The following is an 18350-nucleotide window of genomic DNA, read 5'->3' on the forward strand; positions in this document are numbered from 1 at the left end:
ACCAAGGGAGTCTCCATCCTCCTGGCAGCCACCCTTCATGTGCTGCTCCATGGTGATAAGGTCTGCCCTGAGCCTTCTCTTCCCCAGGCTGAACAAACCCAGCTCTCCCAGCCTTTCCCCACAGGGCAGGTCTGTCAGTCCTCTTCCACACCCTTCCTTAGCTTTGTCCCCCAGGCAGGAGGCAATCCAGAGGCACCACTTACATAGACAAACTCTTCAAAGCTGATCTTCCCATCCTTATTCTTGTCGCCGTCGATCATCAGCTTCTGGATGATCTCTCTCACTTTGTACCCAGGCAGAGGAAGGTTGGCTTCCTTGAAGAGCTCATGCAGCTCATAGTCACAGATGAACCCATTGCTGTTGAGGTCTGAGGGAGAGAGAGGACAGGAGGAGGTTTTAGGACGATGCCAATACCCTTACCAGCCCAGCCCCAGAAAGCAGGGCAGAAACACAGCCCACGTGCCCAGAAGTGCCTCAGGGAGAGCAAGCTGGGCACCAGGGATGTCTGCAACATGAAGAGGTAAGGAGGAAGCTCCTAGTTTGGCCTCTCACAGCACAGACTCACAGAATGGTAGGGGTTGGAAGGGACTGCTAGAGATTAAGTCCAACCCCCCTGCCAGAGCAGGACCACCCAGCACAGGTCACACAGGAACACATCCAGACAGGGCTGGAAAGCCTCCAGAGCAGGAGACTCCACAACCTCTCTGGGCAGCCTGCTCCAGGCCTCCAGCACCCTCACACCAGAAATGTTTCTCCTCATGCTGAGGTGGAACTTCCTGTGCTCCACTTTGTGTCCATTGCTCCTTGTCCTATCACAGGACATCACTGAGCAGAGCCTGGCCCCTTCTTGACACCCACTCTGCAGATATCTATACATCAGATCCCTCTCAGCCTTCTCCTCTCCAGGCTAAGCAGCCCCAGGGCTCTCAGCCCCTCCTCATCACACAGATGTTGCAGTCCCTTCATCACCCTCATAGCCTCTGTTGGACTCTCTCCAGCAGATCCCTGTCCCTCTTGAACTGGGGAGCCCAGAACAGGACTCAATACTCCAGACATGGCCTCAGCAGGGCAGAGCAGAGGGGAAGGAGAACCTCCCTTGACCTGCTGGCCACACTCTTCTTGATGCACCCCAGGATCCCATTGGCCTTCTTGGCCATGAGGGCACATTGCTGTCCCATTCTGGGGCCACACTGTGGAGAGCACTCATCTCAAACACTCCACAGGATGCTCACCCCAAATACCAAGGCTGAGTGGTACACTGCTCCATGGGCACCACCAAGAACACATCAGGGAGCACAGGTGTGTGGCAAACACACACAGCACATCCTCAGAGAGGGTCTCAGCTCAGTCCAGAGCATCTCTTCAGCTTTGGGCACCAGCAGCTTCAAAGCAGAGCTGCCCAGGGTGGCTCTCAGCATAGATGGCCAAGCTGGGTGTGGAAGTTTCACAGCAGAGCACCTGTGCCTTCCTGAAGGATCTCCAGAGCATTCCTCTGTACACTGAACCACAGCATGCTGCAAACAGCCATGAGACACAGCACTGCTCACCTCATGAACTGAAACCCTCAGGTCAGCTCCACACCTATGCTTCATCATGTCATAGAGTCACAGAATGGTCTGGAGAGGAAGGAACCCCCAGAGGTCATTTAGTCCAACCCCTGCAGTCAGCAGGGACACCCCCAATTGGATCAGGCTGCCCAGAGCCCTGGGGAGCTTCACCTTGAATATCTCCAGGGATGGAGGCTCAACCACCTCCCTGGGCAACCTGTTCCAGTGCTCCAGCAGCCTCCTGGTCCAGACTTTGTTCCTAACACCCAATCCAAATCTGCTCCTCTCGAGTCACAGAATGTTAGGGGCAGGAAGGGACCTCAAAAGCTCATCCAGTCCAACCCCCTGCCACAGCAGGCTCACCTAGAGCAGCTCACACAGGAACACAGCCAGGTGGGGTTGGAATATCTCCTGAGAGGGAGACTCCACAGCCCCCCTGGGCAGCCTGCTCCAGGGCTCTGGCACCCTCACAGGGACAAAATGTTTCCTCCTGTGTCCATGGCACTTCCTCTGCCTCAGCTTCCACCACTGCCCCTTGTGCTGGCATTGGGCAGCACCCAGCAGAGCCTGGCTCCAGCCTCTGGGCACTCACCCTGCACAGCTTCAGCAACAGCAATGAGATCACCCTCAGGCTCCTCCTCTCCAAGCTCCAGAGCCCTCAGCTCCCTCAGGCTCTCCTGGTACTTTCAAAGCATTATCCCTTGTCCTGCCACTGCAGGCCTGTGGAAGCAGTCCCTCTGAAGCCTTCTTGTAGCCCCCTGCAGGTTCTGAAAGATGGCACTTAGGTCTCCCTGGAACCTTCTCCTTGTCACTGATGCAAAACTGCAGGCAGAGATTCTCATGCTGCACAACAATGCTCTGCAAGTACATTTGCCCTGCAAGTCAACCAGCACCAAGCCACAGCAGCACTGCAAGCTTGGTGAGACCAAGAATCTAGCATGAATCTGCACCTTTCCTCATCAACAAACCCTAACCCCTTTAGGGACCCCAGAACCCCTGTAGGGACATCAGGGCACCCACTGAGTGCACAGGGCAAACCCACCAGTCCCAGACTTTCTTCAGGCAAGGAACATTTTGCTGCCACCATGGCCAGGCACAAGCTGGGTGCTTCCCAGGGTAACCAAGATGAGCAGCCAGGGTGGGTCACAGCATGGCTGGCACTCAGGCTTCAGCAGAGCTGGGTCTGCAAGCAGCCAGAGCATTTGAAACAGAAAGATGGTCCAGATTCACAGCCCAAGGTGCAGGCAGGACCCTGCAGCATGTTGTGAGGGACAGGGATTTAAGGCATCCTGTGCTGTTACTGCTCTGCAGTGCTGAGCCACAGACAGCACTCACTGGTAACCCTTTGGTGCAGCCAAGTGCTACAGACAGCCCAAGGAGGCTAATCCAGTGCCTGAGCTGCCATCTCCTCCCCAGGGCTGGAGCCATGAGGAGATACCAGCCATGGGTTACTGTTGTGGTGGAGAATGTTCCTGTAGTGCCAGGTTCTACACATTGGCCACACCAACCCCAGGCAGTGCTACAGGCTGGGGTCAGAGTAGCTGAGAGCAGCCAGGCAGAGAGGGACGTGGGGGTACTGGTTGACAGCAGATGAACAGGAGCCAGCAGTGTGCCCAGGGGGACCAAGAAGGCCAATGGCATCCTGGCCTGCATCAGGAACAGTGTGGCCAGCAGGAGCAGGGAAGTCCTTGTGCCCTGTGCTCAGCACTGCTTAGGCCACACCTTGAGTCCTGTGTCCAGTTCTGGGCTCCTCCATTCAGGAAAGATGTTGAGATGCTGGAAGGTGTCCAGAGAAGGGCAACAAAGCTGGGGAGGGGTCTGGGGCACAGCCCTGTGAGGAGAGGCTGAGGGAGCTGGGGTTGCTCAGCCTGGAGAAGAGGAGGCTCAGGGGAGACCTTCTTGCTCTCTCCAACTCCCTGAAGGGAGGTTGTAGCCAGGTGGGGGTTGGTCTCTTCTCCCAGGCAAGCAGCACCAGAACAAGAGGACACAGTCTCAAGCTGTGCCAGGGGAGGTTTAGGCTTGATCTTGGAAAGAAATTTTTCCCAGCAAGAGAGATTGGCCATTGGAATGTGCTGCCCAGGGAGGTGGTGGAGTCACCATTCCTGGAGGTGTTCAAGAGGAGCCTGGATGAGGCACTTGTTGCCATGGTCTGGTTGATTAGTTAGGGTTGGGTGATAAGGTGGACTTGATAATCTCAAAGGTCTCTTCCAACCTGGCTGATTCTGTGATTCAGTGAACACCTGGGTGGGTTGAGGAGGTAGAGATGCAAATGTCATTCTGCTACAGGCTCTCCCATTTTGACACAGTGCTTGTACTGAAGACATCAGCCTAGCCCTTTAAGACTAAACAAGAGCAATCTCTGCATTTAAGCAGCTTTGTGACCCTCTCCCCCACCTCCAGAGGTGCTGGGATGGTGCATGGCTGAGTGCAGCTCACCACCAAAAGCACAGTGCTGCAGGGCACCCAGCCCTGCCTGGCCTCACTCAGCAACCTTTCTGTCCATATCATAGTATCATAGTATCAGTCAGGGTTGGAAGGGACCACAAGGATCATCTAGTTCCAGCCCCCCTGCCATGGGCAGGGACACCCCACACTACATCAGCCTGGCCACAGCCTCATCCAACCTGGGCTTAAACACCTCCAGGGACAGGGCCTCAACCACCTCCCTGGACAACCCATTCCAGGGCTTCACCACTCTCATGGGGAAGAACTTCCTCCTCACCTCCAGCCTCAATCTCCCCACCTCCAGCTTCATTCCATTCCCCCTAGTCCTATCACTACCTGAGATCCTGAGCAGTCCCTCCCCAGCCCTCCTGTAGCCCCCTTCAGATACTGGAAGGCCACAATGAGGTCACCTGGGAGCCTTCTCTTCTGCAGACTGAACAGCCCCAACTCCTTCAGTCTGTCCTCACAGGAGAGGTGCTCCAGCCCTCTGCTCATCCTCCTGGCCCTGCTCTGGACACCTTCCAGCACCTCCACATCCCTCTTGCAATAGGGGCTCCAGAACTGGAGGCAGTACTCCAGGTGGGGTCTCAGCAGAGCTGAGCAGAGGGGGAGAATCACCTCCCTTGCCCTGCTGGCCACACTTCTCCTGATGCAGCCCAGGCTCTGGTTGGCTTTCTGGGCTGCAAGTGCACACTGAGAGCTCCTGGTGAGCTTCTCCTCCCCCAGCACCCCCAAGTCTCTCTCCTCAGGGCTGCTTTCCAGCCAGTCCCTGCCCAGCCTGGATTTGTGCCTGGGATTGCCTCGACCCAGCTGCAGGACCCTGCCCTTGCTCTTGTTGAACCTCCTGAGGTTGGCTTGTGCCCACCTCTCCAGCCTGCCCAGGTCCCTCTGGATGGATCCCTTCCCTCCAGCCTGTCTGCTGCACCACACAGCTTGGTGTCATCAGCAAACCTGCTGAGAATTCCTTTGTTGTTTATAAAGCAGCAGCCTCTCCCCTAAGGCCAAAGAGCTGAATTCCACCTCAAGCAACAGCTCCTGCTGCTCACACTGCCCAGGCTGTGTGATGCCAGCCTCAGTTATTTGGTGGTGTCCAAGAGGGAATCCCACACCAGAGCCACTGGGGCCAGAAATGATGTTTAAAGGGAGACACCTTGAAGAGTAAGAGGAAAACCATCAGGCTAGCTCTAAAGACCATTATTTGATCATTGTTTTTAACAAATCTACAAAGCCAATTCACTTTCAGCAAGGTATCTGTGGGGGTGGCTTTTAGGTTGGGCTTTCACAGCAATGCTCCAGCAGCAGACAGCAAGGCCACAGCACCACTTCAGCCTTTCTCCTTTCCCAGACCCACTGTGGGATCTTAAAACTGGTTTCTAAAAGCTGGCAAGACAGTGAATTTCAAATGCACAGGGGCAAACATCCAAAGCCACACAGAGCAACCCTGAACTCCCCCCTCCCCCCCAGCCAGTTCCTAGCTCTCAAACTACAGAACAGCATCAGTTTCAGGGGACTAATAGGAAAAACACCAAGGCAAGTTTCATTTCACACCCCAGCTTGAGATGTCACCAGCAAACCATTTCCCCACAAGACAGAATCACAGCACAGTTTGGGTTGGAAGGGACCTCCAATGCTCATCCAGTCCAACCCTCCCTCCCCCCCTGCAGTCAGCAAGTACATCCCTAGAATCACAGAACTGTCAGGGTTGGAAGGGACCTCAAGGATCAGCCAGTTCCAGCCCCCCTGCCATGGCCAGGGACACCTCACACTACAGCAGGTTGCTCACAGCCACAGCCAGCCTGGCTGCAAACACCTCCAGGCAGGAGGCTTCCACCACCTCCCTGGGCAGCCTGTGCCAGGCTCTCACCACCCTCATGGGCAACAACTTCTTCCTCACATCCAATCTCAATCTATCCATTTCTATTTCTGCTCCATCCCCCCCAGTCCTATCCCTCCCTGACACCCTCAAAAGTCCCTCCCCAGCTTTCCTGGAGCCCCCTGCAGATACTGGATCAGATCCTTAACAACATCAGGTTGCTCAGATCCCCACCAAGCCTGACCTTGAATATCTCCAGGGATGCGTCCTCAACCACCTCCCTGGGCAACCTGTTCCAGTCTTCCACCACCCTCATAGTAAAGAATTTGTTCCTAACATCCTATCTGAATCTGCTTGACAGGCAGAGGTTGGTCTCTTCTCCCAGGCACCCAGCACCAGAACAAGAGGACACAGTCTCAGGCTGCACCAGGGGAGGTTTAGGCTGGAGGTGAGGAAGAAGTTCTACACAGAGAGAGTGATTGCCCATTGGAATGTGCTGCCCAGGGAGTCACCATCCCTGGAGGTGTTCAGGAGGAGACTTGATAGGGTGCTTGGTGCCATGGGTTAGTTGGTTGGGTGGTGTTGGATGATAGGTTGGACTCGATGATCTTGAAGTTCTCTTCCAACCTGGTCTGGTCTGGTCTGGTCTGGTCTGGTCTATTCTATTCTATTCTATTCTATTCTATTCTATTCTATTCTATTCTATTCTATTCAGTGTCTCTCATCCTGTCCCTTCAGGTGTCTGCAAACAGTCCCTCCCCAGCTCTCCTGGAGCCCCTTCAGCTATTGGAAGGCTGCTCTAATGTCTCCCTGGAGCCTTGTCTTCTCCAGGCTGAACACCCCCAGCTCCCTCAGCCTGTTCTCATAGCAGAGCTGCTCCAACCCCCTGAGCATCTTCATGACCTCCTCTGGACCCTCTCCATCAGGTCCCTGTCCTTGCTGGGCTGGATGTAGCACTCCAGGTGAGGTCTCACCAGAGCAGAGAGGCAGAATTACCTCTCTCCATCTCCTGGCCATGCTGCTTTTCATGCAGCCCAGGATGTGACTGGCCTCAGCCTATCACTGGGGAGACACTGGAACAGGTTGCCCAGGGAGGTTGTGGATGTCCCTCCCTGGAGGTGTTCAAGGCCAGGCTGGATGAGGAGTGATAGGTAGTCCTATAACTACCTGAGATCCTGAGCAGTCCCTCCCCAGCCTTCCTGTAGCCCCCTTCAGATACTGGAAGGCCACAATGAGGTCACCTAGGAGCCTTCTCTTCTCCAGCCTGCACAACCCCAACTCCCTCAGTCTGTCCTCACAGCAGAGCAGCTCCAGCCCTCTGCTCATCCTCCTGGCCCTGCTCTGGACACCTTCCAGCACCTCCAGAGCCTTCCTGGCACAGAGGCTCCAGAACTGGCCCCAGAGCTCCAGCTGTGGTCTCAGCAGAGTGGAGCAGAGGGGCAGAATCCCCTCCCTGGCCCTGCTGGCTACATTTCTCTTGCTGCAGCCCAGGCTCTGCTTGGCTCTCTGGGCTGCAAGTGCTCACTGCTGGCTCCTCTTGAGCTTCTCCTCCCCCAGCACCCCCAAGGCCTTTTCCTCAGGGCTGCTCTCCAGCCAGTCCCTGCCCAGCCTGTATCAGTGCCTGGGATTGCCCTGCCCCAGCTGCAGGACCTTGCCCTTGGTCATGTTGAACCTCCTGAGGTTGTCCTGGGTCCAGCTCTGCAGCCTGCCCAGATGCCTCTGGATGGATCCTTCCCTCCAGCTGTCAGCAGCACCACACAGCTTGGTGCTGAGGCTGCCTCAATGCCACTCTCCAGGTCACCAACCAAGATGTTAACCAAGCCTGGTCCCAGCACTGATCCTGAGGGACTCCACTTGGCCATGGACCATTGACAGCCACTCTCTGGCTGTGGCCATCAAGCCAGTTCTGTACCCACTGAATGCTTCATCCATGGAAGCATCCTGCACCAGCTTGGAGACCAGGATGTGGTGCTTGCAGCTGCTCAGTGTCCATGGAGGAGAGTTGCTGCAGTATCAGGAGGTCCCTGCAGCATCCCAGTCCCCTGGGCAGGGAAGCAGAGCAACCTCAGGCTTTAGCAGTCAGCAGGGACTTGCTCCCCTCCCTGCTTTGCCCTGGGCAGAGTGGCTGCCCTGGGCTGGCCCAGCACACAGCTTGGTGCTGAGCATGCCTCAATGCCACTGTCCATGGCACCCACCAAGATGTTAAACAAGCCTGGTCCCAGTCTCTCTAACTCCAGCAAAGTTGTTAAAGAAGACTGGTCTCAGCACTGATCCCTGAGGGTCTACACTTAGCCATGGACCTTGCTAGATGTCCTGCACCCAGCCCCAGCCCTCAGACAAGAGGTGGTGCCACCCCCCTGGCTCCCACAGCCTGCCAGGGTGCTCAGCAGCTGCAGAGGCTGCTGGAGCAGAGGCTGGCCCGACCCAAACCCTCCGGCGCTCCTCCCGGAATTACTAATGGAAGAAAGTGCAAATGGTTTTAAGCAGGAGTGCTCCAGCCTGGCTTCATGGCAGTCTGCCTGGTGGAGAGGAAACTACAGCACACCAAGCAGTTTCCTGTTTCTACTGCAGGATGCATGCCTGCCAGGGTACCACAGGCGGGCAAGGCCACTGCAGCGCCACGCCGCCACCACCTCCTGCCCAGCTGCTGCTGCTGCTGCTGCTGCAGCAACCCAAAGCCCAGAGCTGTTCCCAGCTCTGGCTCAGCTGCCTCCAGACCAGCCCTTAAAATAGCTGAAATAACAGGATGTGAGGGGGAAAGTCAGCCACACGTTGCCTTTTAAGGAGAAAGGCTGAGCAGGACACACTCCAGCAGGATCACAGAGCCCCGTAAGGCTCAGGGCATTGTTCCCCACCTTGCAGCAGCAGCAGCAGCAGCAGCAGGGAACAAAGTGTTCAGCTTTGAAGTACTTGGTGTTTCCAGGAGGAGGAGATGCTTATCTCTGCTAGTGGAGCCAGGAGAGGGCAAACAAACAGAGCAAGGCTGCAGATTCTGTTCTGCCCTGCCTCCCCTAGCAAGGGCCACTCGTTGGTGGTACCCACACACCGCTCTGCAGAGCAGGCTCAGAAGCCAGCTGAGAGTGCAGAGGACCACTGCATGGCATGGGCTGGAAAGGATCTTCAAGACCATCCAGCTCCAACCCTCCTGCCATAGGGACACCTCCCACTAGCCCACATTGCTCAAGGCCTCATTCAGCCTGGCCTTGAATACCTCCCTGGACAACCTGTGCCAGAGTCTCACCACCCTCACTGCAAAGAATTTCTTCCTCATCTCCAGGCTCAGTCTCCCCTCTCCCAGCTCAAAGCCATTGTCGCTCATCCTGCCACTCCCAGCCTGTGTCAAAAGTCCCTCCCCAGCTCCTCTGGAGCCCCTTCAGGTCCTGGAAGGCTGCTCTAAGGTCTCCCCAGAGCCTTCTCCAGGCTGAAGAGCCCCAACTCTCCCAGCCTGGCCCCACAGGGGAGCTTCTCCAGCCTTGTGGCCTCCTCTGGACCTGCTCCAGCAGTTCAGTGTCTTTCTGGGGGCACCAGAGCAACTTGCTCTTCCCCCATTACCCTGCAGGTCCTTCAAGGCCTAGATGGTCCTCATGCCCCTCTTAATTACTTTTTTCCAGAAGTCAAAATGCTTTTTTCCCCACTGCTATTTACCACATGGATCATTTCCAGTACAAATACCTGGCCAGAGGATGCTGGGAGCTGCTTGTCTCAACTGCAGCAGCCTTTAGCCCATGGTTTCTCCCAGAGTCACACAATGGTGTGGGACCTCTTGAAGATCACCAACTCCACTCCCCCTGAGTGAATCACACAGGAACACATCCAGGTGGGTTTTGAATGCCTCCAGAGATGGAGACTCCACAGCCTTTCTGGGCAGCTTATCTTCAATTGTCCAGGAGGGCCAAGAGTAAGAGAGTGCACAGCAACACCTTGCAGTAACACATCCCACAGTGACTCATCTCACTGCCTTCCAACACCCCCCAGATCTCTCAATCTGGTCCAGTTGGTGAAACACACAGGGGTTGGAAGGGACCTCCAAAGATCATCAAGTCCAACCCCCCTGCCAGAGCAGGAGCATAGAATCCAGCACAGGTCACACAGGAACACATCCAGATGGGGCTGGAAAGGCTCCAGAGAAGGAGGCTCCACAACCTCTCTGGGCAGCCTGCTCAAGGGCTCTGGGACACTCACAGGCAAGAAGTTCCTCCTCCTGTTGAAGTGGAACCTCCTGTGCTGGAGTTTCCATCCATTGCTCCTTGAGCAAGTGAGCAGAGCCTGTCCCCTACCTCTTGACCCTCACCCCTCAGCTATTGATAGACATTGATCAGATCACTCTCAGTCTTCTCCTCTCCAGACTAAACAGCCCCAGGGCTCTCAGCCTCTCCTCCCCAGGCAGTGCTGCAGTCCCTTCAGCATCCTTCTAGCCCTCCCTTGGACTCTCTCCAGTCCCTCCTGAACTGGGGAGCCCAGACCTGGATGCAATTCTCCAGGTGAGGTCTCAGCAGGGCAGAGCAGAGGGGGAGGAGAACCTCCCTGGCTCTGCTGGCCACACTCCTCTGAATGCCCCCCAGGACCCCCTTGGCCTTCTTGGCCCCCAGGGCACATTGCTGTCCCATGCAGAGCTTCCTGTCCAGCAGCACTCCCAGGTCCTTCTCCAGGGGGCTGCTCTCCAGCAGATCCCCTCCCAGCCTGTGCTGCTGCAGGTTGTTCTTCCTGCCCAGGTGCAGGACTCTGCTCTTAGAGACACTCCTGACAGGCACACCCCACAGCAAGGCCTGGGGGCTGTACCATGCCTAAAGCACCCAAAACAGAAGGGAGCTGAGGAGGACCAGCACATCTCACCTCTCTTCTGGGGGTGTCCAGATCACATTGCTCAGCTAACAGCCAACTTTTGACACTGCTTTTATCACTGAACACCAAGGCAGGACCCACCCCCTGAGCAGGTCGAGCTGGTTTCCTGCCACAAAGCAAGACCTGACTTGGGTCTCTCCATGTTTCCAGGGCAAGGGCTGCCAGCCAAGCTCATCTCAATAATTTCCACACACACTAATGACACATTCCATCCAAGTTAACAATTTTAAGTGTATCCAAGGACAGAATGGGCTTCCTACCCCCCAGATTTATTAAGGCTGGCACTCAGAGGCAGATTAGGCAGCAAGAAAGATGATGCCAGGTTCTGCACTTCGGCCACAGCAACCCCAGGCAGTGCTACAGGCTGGGGTCAGAGTGGCTGAGAGCAGCCAGGCAGAGAGGGACCTGGGGGTACTGGTGGACAGCAGCTGAACAGGAGCCTGCAGTGTGCCCAGGGGGCCAAGAAGGCCAAGGGCATCCTGGCCTGCATCAGGAAGAGTGTGGCCAGCAGGAGCAGGGAAGTCATTGTGCCCTGTGCTCAGCACTGCTGAGGCCACACCTTGAGTCCTGTGTCCAGTTCTGGGCTCCTCAGGTTAGGAAAGATGTTGAGTTGCTGGAAGGTGTCCAGAGAAGGGCAAGAAAGCTGGGGAGGGGTCTGGAGCACAGCCCTGTGAGGAGAGGCTGAGGGAGCTGGGGTTGCTTAGCCTGGAGAAGAGGAGGCTCAGGGGAGACCTTCTTGCTCTCTCCAACTCCCTGCAGGGAGGTTGTAGCCAAGTGGGGGTTGGTCTCTTCTCCCAGGCACCCAGCACCAGAACAAGAGGACACAGTCTCAAGCTGTGCCAGGGGAGGTTTAGGCTGGAGGTGAGGAAGAAATTCTTCCCAGCAAGAGAGACTGGCCATTGGAATGTGCTGCCCAGGGAGGTGGTGGAGTCACCATCACTGAAGGTGTTTAGGAAGAGCCTGGATGAGGCACTTGGTGCCATGGTTGAGTTGATCAGATGGTGCTGGCTGATAGGTTGGGCTTCATGATCTCTGAGGTCTCTTCCAACCTGGTCTATTCTATTCTATCCTACTCTACTCTACTCTACTCTACTCTACTCTACTCTACTCTACTCTACTCTACTCTACTCCATCTCCTTCTGCAGCAGCTCCCATCCACCTGCTGGAAGAGTCTTGGGAAGAGGGAGAGGGGACTGCCTGAAATGCAGCTTGAAGCACCTCCCAGCAGGGCGCACTGCTCCTTGGCAATCAGCTGTCTCTGAAATTCCTGCTTCCCTCCATAGACTGCAAACTGAACCTGCCCTAAGAGTTCTCAGAGCCACCTTGCTCCAGAGGGCAGCTCAGCCCAGACAGAGGGGAGGCAGTGACCAGCCTGTGCTGATAACCAGTGCTGAAGCAAAGATGTCCACTTCAGAGAACAAAGCACTGCCTCTCATCACTTGTGCAACTCGCCCCTGGCCTGTGCCAGTCCTGGGTGTGGCTCCTCAGCTGCGCACACTGACCTCAGTCCACACTGCTGAGGTCCACCTCCCATCCCACCCCTCCCTGGCTTTCCTCTCATCCTCCTGTAAGCCAGATCAAGAAACTCAATCAGCACAAAACTATTTCCCCCATGATGTCAGGTTTCTGCCCAGTGCAGCTTCCTGCAGCAGCCTGCCAAGAAACCTCTGCAATGCCAGGGCAAGAGACCCCTGCAGTGCCAGGGCAGCAGCCCAGTGCAATGCCAGGGGCAAGAGCCCTCTGCAATGCCAGGGCAAGAGACCTCTGCAGTGCCAGGGCAGCAGCCCAGTGCAATGCCAGGGGCAAGAGACCTCTGCAATGCCAGGGCAAGAGACCTCTGCAATGCCAGTGCAGGAGCCCTCTGCAATGCCAGGGCAAGAGACCTCTGCAATGCCAGGGCAGGAGCCCTCTGCAATGCCAGGGCAAGAGACCTCTGCAATGCCAGGGCAGGAGCCCTCTGCAATGCCAGGGCAAGAGACCTCTGCAATGCCAGGGCAGGAGCCCTCTGCAATGCCAGGGCAGGAGACCTCTGCAATGCCAGGGCAGGAGACCCCTGCAATGCCAGGGCAAGAGACCTCTGCAATGCCAGGGCAAGAGACCTCTGCAATGCCAGGGCAGGAGACCCCTGCAATGCCAGGGCAAGAGACCTCTGCAGTGCCAGGGCAGGAGACCTCTGCAATGTCAGGGCAAGAGACCTCTGCAGTCCCAGGGCAGGAGACCCCTGCAATGCCAGGGCAGGAGACCTCTGCAATGCCAGGGCAGGAGACCCCTGCAATGCCAGAGAAAGAGACCTCTGCAATGCCAGGGCAGGAGACTTCTGCAATGCCAGGGCAGGGTTTGCCAAAGCAGGAAGGCAGGTGGAGCAACTTGGGCTGTGCAACCCCTCAGCACCCAACTGTCTGTTAGGGAGGTAAGAACCAGAGAAGACAAAGAGCCACCAGAGGGCAATGCACATGCAAGGCAGCCACAAAGCTTTGGATTGTGACCACAAGTTGTTCCCTAATGGCCAGGTAAAGAGACACTCATTAGGCTTTGCCTCCCAGCTCACCAGGCAGAGTGCCTCAGATGCACCTGCACAAACCAGAAAGGCAGCAGCTCCACTTACCATCCTCGTGGCTCAGCCCAAACCTACAGCATCAAACCCAAGCACTGGGCAAGCCCTGAAGTGCTGCCTGGGCCAAAGGAATGCAGTACCTGTTGTGGCTTTCCAGAGGGATCTTGCCAGGCAGGACAGATAGACAGAGTCCAACAGGATGGCAGGGAACAAGTCCAAGTGCCAGGTGCTGCACTTTGGCCACAGCAACCCCATGGAGAGCTACAGGCTGGGGGCAGAGTGGCTGAGAGCAGCCAGGCAGAGAGGGACCTGGGGGGAATTGGTTGACAGCAGCTGAACAGGAGCCAGCAGTGTGCCCTGGGGGGCAAGAAGGCCAATGGCATCCTGGCCTGCATCAGGAACAGTGTGGCCAGCAGGAGCAGGGAAGTCATTCTGCCCTGTGCTCAGCACTGCTGAGGCCACACCTTGAGTCCTGTGTCCAGCTCTGGGCTCCTCAGTATAGGAAAGATGTTGAGATGCTGGAAGGTGTCCAGAGAAGGGCAACCAGGCTGGGAGGGGTCTGGAGCACAGCCCTGTGAGGAGAGGCTGAGGGAGCTGGGGTTGCTTAGCCTGGAGAAGAGGAGGCTCAGGGGAGACCTTCTTGCTCTCTCCAACTCCCTGAAGGGAGGTTGTAGCCTGGTGGGGGTTGGTCTCTTCTCCCAGGCACCCAGCACCAGAACAAGAGGACACAGTCTCAAGCTGTGCCAAGGGAGGTTTAGGCTGGAGGTGAGGAGAAAGCTCTCCCCAGCAAGAGAGATTGGCCACTGGAATAGAATAGAATAAACCAGGTTGGAAGAGACCTTCACGATCATCCTGTCCAACCTATCATCCAACACCACCTAATCAACTAACCCATAGCACCAAGCACCCTATCAAGTCTCCTCCTGAACACCTCCAGTGGATGTGCTGCCCAGGGAGGTGGTGGAGTCACCAGCACTGGAGGTGTTCACAAAAGGCTTGGATGTGGCACTTGGAGCCATGGTTTAGTTGTCAGGAGGTGTTAGGCATTAGGTAATAGGTTGGACTTGATGATCTTTTCCAACCTCATTGATTCTATGATTCCATGATTCTGTGATACTTCTTCTGCCCTCAGGAGTCACCAAAGCCCACCCTGGAGCAAGGGGGCAAGGCTCAGTGGCAGCCAGACTGGCAGCATCCCTCCCTTTGTGCTCCTGGCCTTGAAGTGAGGAGCCAGAAGCAAGAAGGCTGCCAAGGCACTCCCTGGCACAGAGGAGACCACAAAGGCAGCAGACTGCCCACAGCCTGCTGGCAGGGCTGGGCTGAAGCCCTGGCAAAGGCACAGCAGACAGCAGCGCTCCTGGCTGGGACTTACCCACTTTGGCAAAGGCCTCCTTGAGCTCCTCCAGCTCATCTTTGGAGATCTGCGTGGTGTTGGCCATCTCATGAAGTTAGGGAGGATCTAAAAGGGGAGAGAAAGGGACACTGAGTGAAACCAGGCTGTCATCCAGCTCTGAAGGGCAGCACAGCAACAATCAGCACCAAGGTCACTGCAGCTCCTGCAGTCACGTTTATCTTTCCACTCAGAAACCAGCTGTGTGAAGCTCAGGAGATGGGGAATGCCCTCCTTAGCAAGTCCAAAAGGCCATTAGCCTTGTTAATATTTACCCCTGGCTATTTGTTTTATGGGCAATGAGCTTCTGGGCACATTCATGGGCCTGCTGCTACCCAGTCTGTGCTACGCAGGGCTGAAAAGCTCTGATCTCCAGAGGCTGAGATTGCAGTTGTGCAGTGAAGAGAAGGCTCCAGGGAGACCTGCCTGTGGCCTTCCAGGATCTGAAAGGGGCTACAGGAAAGCTGGGGAGGGACCTTTTAGGGTGTCAGGGTATGATAGGACTGGAGGGATGAGGCAAAACTAGAAGTGGGGAGATTCAGGCTGAATGAGGCCTTGAGCAAGCTGGGCTGGTGGGAGGTGTCCCTGCCCATGGCAGGGGTTGTACTGGATGATCTCTTGCAGCCCAGAGAGCCAAGCAGAGCCTGGGCTGCAGCAAGAGAAGTGTGGCCAGCAGGGCCAGGGAGGGGATTCTGCCCCTCTGCTCCACTCTGCTGAGACCACAGCTGGAGCTCTGGGTCCAGTTCTGGAACCTCTGTGCCAGGAAGGATCTGGAGGGGCTGGAAGGTGTCCAGAGAAGGGCCATGAGGATGAGCAGAGGGCTGGAGCTGCTCTGCTGTGAGGACAGACTGAGAGAGTTGGGGTTGTGCAGTCTGGAGAAGAGAAGGCTCCCAGGTGACCTCATTGTGGCCTTCCAGGATCTGAAGAGGGCTCCAGGAAGGCTGGGGAGGGACTGCTCAGGATCTCAGGGAGTGATAGGACTAGGGGGAATGGAATGAAGCTGGAGGTGTGGAGATTGAGGCTGGAGGTGAGAAGGAAGTTCTTCCCCATGAGAGTGGTGAAGCCCTGGAATGGGTTGTCCAGGGAGGTGGTTGGGGCCCTGTCCCTGGAGGTGTTTAAGGCCAGGCTGGATGAGGCTCTGGGCAGCCTGATCTAGTGTGGGGTGTCCCTGCCCATGGCAGGGGGGTTGGAACTAGATGATCCTTGGGGTCCCTTCCAACCCTGACTGATTCTATGACACTATGATACAGCAGGAGCACCAGCAGCCAAGGAAGAGCAGCCAGCACTGGCTACACTCACACCCCAAGGATGCAGAAGTGCTGATTTGATCAGCTCTGCTCGGTGGTTAAGAAGCAGGAGGAGATGAAGCACAGAGCTCCTACACTCATCTGCTATAATCCTCCTTTCCAAGTACTGATCAGGTTCCCCCTGAGCAGTCTGTGCAGGAGGAATCACCATATAGATGGCAAAGGGCTGCCCACATCCCTTTCTCCCAGGGCATTTGTGACTGCAGGGTCAGATCTGGAGATGAGACTCTGTTGGCATTTGGCAGGGGGGTTGGGCTCCATGACCTCCAGAGCTTCCTTTCAACCCTCACCGTTCTGTGATTGCAGCCAACACAAGGGAGAGATCAGCACTCAAGGGAACAATGCAAACAGAGCAATCCCTGGGCATAAACAAAGACCAGGAGGCACTGAGAAGCACATTGGAGCAGACCCTGATAGCTCCAGCTCAAGGTCTTTCTAAATCTGGACAGGCTCAGTGCAACTTCAGATTGGGATTTACATCCCAACATTTTCCAGCTACAGTTGCTGGAAGATGAGAAAACAAAAGGTTCCTCCTCTGCCTGTGGGAACAGACACAGCTGCCTCCTCTGCAAGCAAAAGCACAGAGTCAGAATGTGAGGGGCTGGAAGGGACCTCCAGAGCTCATCCAGTCCAACCCCCTGCCACAGCAGGGTCACCTAGATCAGCTCACACAGGAACACAGCCAGGTGGGGTTGGAATATCTCCTGAGAGGGAGACTCCACAACCCCCCTGGGCAGCCTGCTCCAGGGCTCTGGCACCCTCACAGGGACAAAATGTTTCCTCCTGTGCCCATGGCACTTCCTCTGCCTCAGCTTCCACCACTGCCCCTTGTGCTGGCATTGGGCAGCACCCAGCAGAGCCTGGCTCCAGCCTCTGGCCACTCACCCTGCACAGCTTTAGCAACAGCAAGGAGGTTACCCTCAGGCTCCTCCTCTCCAAGCTCCAGAGCCCTCAGCTCCCTCAGGCTCTCCTCCTGAGGAAGATGTTCCACTGCCTGCAGCAGCTCTGTGGCTCTGTGCTGGACTCTCTCCAGCAATTCCCTGAGCTCCTTCTTGAGCTGAGGGCCCCAGAGCTGGACACAATATTCCAGCTGTGGCCTCAGCAGGGCAGAGCAGAGGGGCAGGAGAACCTCTCTGACCTGCTAACCACAGCCCTTCTGATCCACCCCAGGCTGCCCTTGGCCTTCTTGGCCACCAGAGCACATTGCTGGCTCATGGCCAACCTCCCATCCACCAGGACCCCCCAGGTCCTTTTTCCCTTCACTGCTCTCCAGCAGCTCAGTCCCCAACCTCTGCTGCTCCATGCAGGGGAGGTGACTGCAGGTTCGCAGCCTGTCTGAAGGCAGGATCCTGGCTGGTGCTGGCTTGCTGAGCAAGGCAAAAGAGACTCAGCTTCACAAATGCCTGGGCTCTGCTTAGCAAAGCCTCTTTTGTCTGAGGCTCTGGGCTGCCTTCACAAGCACCCAGCTTTGCCTGGAGCTGCAAGCATTCATTTTCTGAAGCACTTCACTAGGTCTGGGAAGAAAACGAAGCTGGTGGAGAGGAGAGCAAAGTGGAGAGGAGAGCAAAGTGGAGAGGAGAGCAAAGGGGCAGGTGTGGCTGCCTGGGAAAGCAGCTCAGACAGGTGCCAGCAGCTCAGAAAGTCAACAAGAAGTTGCATCACTGCAGAGACATGAAGGCAAGCACATCAGACCCCACCTGCCAGCATCTGCAGAGCTGCCAGCAGACAGGGGAATGTGGTTCACAGGCAGCAAAAAGCCACCAGCAGCAAGGCAGCCAAGGCTTGTACTGCCAAGAGTGGGGCAGGGGCAGGAATTGCAGCAAAACTGCATTAGACTGAGAGAGAACACCAATAAAAAGGGAAGCAGCACAGCAGTTTGCACTGTTTTGGTAAGCTAAGACTGATTGCCCCAGGAAGTGCTCCCATGCAGGTCCTTTGCTGCTGCAGGAACTCCTGGGTGCAGCACTGCCCATCCTGAGGGATGCCCAGGCTGCTGGTCTGGGACCTATCCCAGAGGCCTTGAGCAAGCTGGGCTGGTGGGAGGTGTCCCTGCACATGACAGGGTGGTTGGAACTGGATGATCTTTAAAGGTCCCTTCCAACCCAAACCACTCCATGAACCTATGAACCCAGCTCCTGGCGCAGCCCCTTCCCTGCAGCACCCCACAGGTGCCCCAGCAGCCCAAGCCTCGGTGGCAGCCAAGCCTGGCTGTTATTTGCAGGGGATGAAGGAGTTGCTCAGCAAGAAAGTCAGCTCTGAGCAGGTTCAGTGATGCTACAAGTGGCAGATTTCACAACTGGCAGAAACACTTGGGGAACACTCTCAGGAAGGGAGAGTTCTGACTGCACAGGGAGGTGGCATGAGCTGCCAGGCAGGACAGGCTCTGCCAGCAGACTGAAAACTCAGCCAGCCCTCCCACACAACTTCTCTCTGCTTCCTAACCCCTCATTTG

The 18350-nt window shown here is 56.2% G+C and overlaps 1 protein-coding gene across 3 annotated transcripts in view; it reads right to left on the minus strand.

Moving 5' to 3' along the window:
* PLS3 (plastin 3) overlaps window positions 1-18350 on the minus strand; it is a 104842-nt gene that overhangs the window by 30033 nt on the left and 56459 nt on the right. For all 3 annotated transcript variants that reach the window (XM_068163640.1, XM_068163642.1, XM_068163641.1), the window contains exons 2-3: window positions 14574-14660; window positions 204-367 (exon numbers count right to left, since the gene is read on the minus strand). In XM_068163640.1, coding sequence (XP_068019741.1) covers window positions 204-367; window positions 14574-14640 — 231 coding nt within the window. In that variant the 5' untranslated portion in view covers window positions 14641-14660. The remainder of the gene's footprint in view (window positions 1-203; window positions 368-14573; window positions 14661-18350) is intronic.

The sequence above is a fragment of the Melanerpes formicivorus genome, unplaced genomic scaffold (assembly GCF_026170545.1).
Source record: "Melanerpes formicivorus ecotype bairdi unplaced genomic scaffold, bMelFor1.0.p_v2 SCAF_73, whole genome shotgun sequence".
NCBI classification, from domain to species: Eukaryota; Metazoa; Chordata; class Aves; order Piciformes; family Picidae; genus Melanerpes; species Melanerpes formicivorus.